The following is a 1,848-nucleotide window of genomic DNA, read 5'->3' on the forward strand; positions in this document are numbered from 1 at the left end:
AGAGAGCAAGAGCCACATGAAAATGGGGCAAAGAGCCGCGGGTTGGCCACCCCTGAAATAGAAGTTATACTCAGATCACATATTCATGATATGATAATAATCATTAAAGTATTCTCTGTGTGGGGAAGCTTCTATAATCACAGCTCTATCTGGTTGACAGATAAAACATTGCAGCTGGTTTCCACACGTGGAGCCATGGGGCGTTACAAGTCGGTCGCGTTCACTACACCAAGTACCTGGCAGGGCCCCATCAAGGAAGGAGGGGAAACTCTTCTGTAAAGTGCTTCGAGTGAATAATGTAGAAGTCTTTTACACTGCTGCTGAGTCTTTAAATATGTGAGGAAGTCAGGTCAGGGCTTCTCTGCGGAACTAAGTCACAGATTTATACTGAAACATAAAACATTGTTATTTTAGCGGTCTGGTTTTTCTTGTGAGATATATTTAGCTAATGGTTGAGTTTTCTTTCTATTGTTTCTGCATGTTGCGCTTTTATTTGGCTTATTTTAAGTTATTGTTCTGCCCTTAAATCATTTCACCTATTTGAAGCTGATGTACCTGCAGGATTCTTGCTTATTTGGAGTTGTATCCTCATGATCGTTTGCACTTATTGTCGCTTTGGACAAAAGCGTCAGCTAAATGAACTTGTTACGACTCGGACACAGGAAAGGAAGACTCAATTGCACGACTTCAGACAATAAACAATACTTTACTTCAATAAAACAAAATCTTAACTCAAAGCACTCACTGGAACTTACACATGCTATGACAAAGATATGACAAGACGACCTGGCACAAGACAAGGGGAGACAGGACAATTTATACAAGAGGTGAGTAGGAACAGGTGGAAACAATCAGGGGCGGGGCAGACGCTGACGATGGCGGGAAACCACACAAAGACAGGAAGTAAATTACATGACACAAGGGAGGTGAACTCTACAAAATATAACAAGAACACAAATCCAGAGTCATGACAGAACTGTAATGTCATTTTGTGTTATTAAGATATGGTGACGGGCTTTTAGATTTGGTTGTGACACTTTGTTGTTTTTTTCTTTGTCTTCTAACATCTTGGTACCATGTTGGAAATAAGTGTTTCCACTTTAACATGTTATCCTTTGGGTATTCTGGTTTCTTAATCTGATAATCCATAAATATAATCAATCCATAAATGAATGTGTTTCCACTCAGTGAAATATGCAAACCACAAACTTCATGCTTTTTATCAAGTTTGTGGTTTTTGTCGTCATAATTGAATATTCGTTGAAAATAGTGTAGAGTTAGTCTTAAATCCTAAGAGTTTGACGTGTTAATGTGAGACTCTTCCATAACATGTCTTCTTTCATAGTAGAGTAAAAAAAAACCTCTAAAGTCCAAATTCAAAGTTTATGTTACTAACTTTGTGTGTGTAGATTCAAACTCTCCAACAGTTACATTACATAATGCCTCATTTACATATTTAAACATGAACACTTGTAATATAAACTTGTGTTGATGTGAGTAATGAAGTGAGGAAGTTTCATGCTGATATCTGTTAGTTACATGTTTGACCCTGTTCACCTGTAGTGTGTACAACATGTATGACTCTGTTCACCTGTAGTGTGTACAACATGTATGACCCTGTTCACCTGTAGTGTGTACAACATGTATGAATGTTACAATACATATCTTTAAAAGGAGCTTTTCTCTAACACTCTTCACCAGAAATCTTCACTTCAGTAGCACTTACATACACCAAACTTTCCACTTTCATTCCTCTCTATATTCTGAAGCTTTGTGCAGAGGGCTTTGTTCACATGTCACTCACAGCTCATGTTATACATGCTACACTAACTACATGCAGGAGATGCA

At 38.0% G+C, this 1,848-nt stretch overlaps 1 protein-coding gene across 1 annotated transcript in view; it reads left to right on the forward strand.

Annotated features, from left to right (window-relative positions):
- Window positions 1-195: 195 nt before the first annotated feature.
- vps13c (vacuolar protein sorting 13 homolog C) overlaps window positions 196-1,848 on the forward strand; it is a 48,827-nt gene continuing 47,174 nt past the window's right edge. Inside the window, exon 1 of the mRNA XM_029427706.1 lies at window positions 196-275. Coding sequence (XP_029283566.1) covers window positions 196-275 — 80 coding nt within the window. The remainder of the gene's footprint in view (window positions 276-1,848) is intronic.

Source organism: Cottoperca gobio, unplaced genomic scaffold (genome assembly GCF_900634415.1).
Source record: "Cottoperca gobio unplaced genomic scaffold, fCotGob3.1 fCotGob3_360arrow_ctg1, whole genome shotgun sequence".
NCBI lineage: Eukaryota > Metazoa > Chordata > Actinopteri > Perciformes > Bovichtidae > Cottoperca > Cottoperca gobio.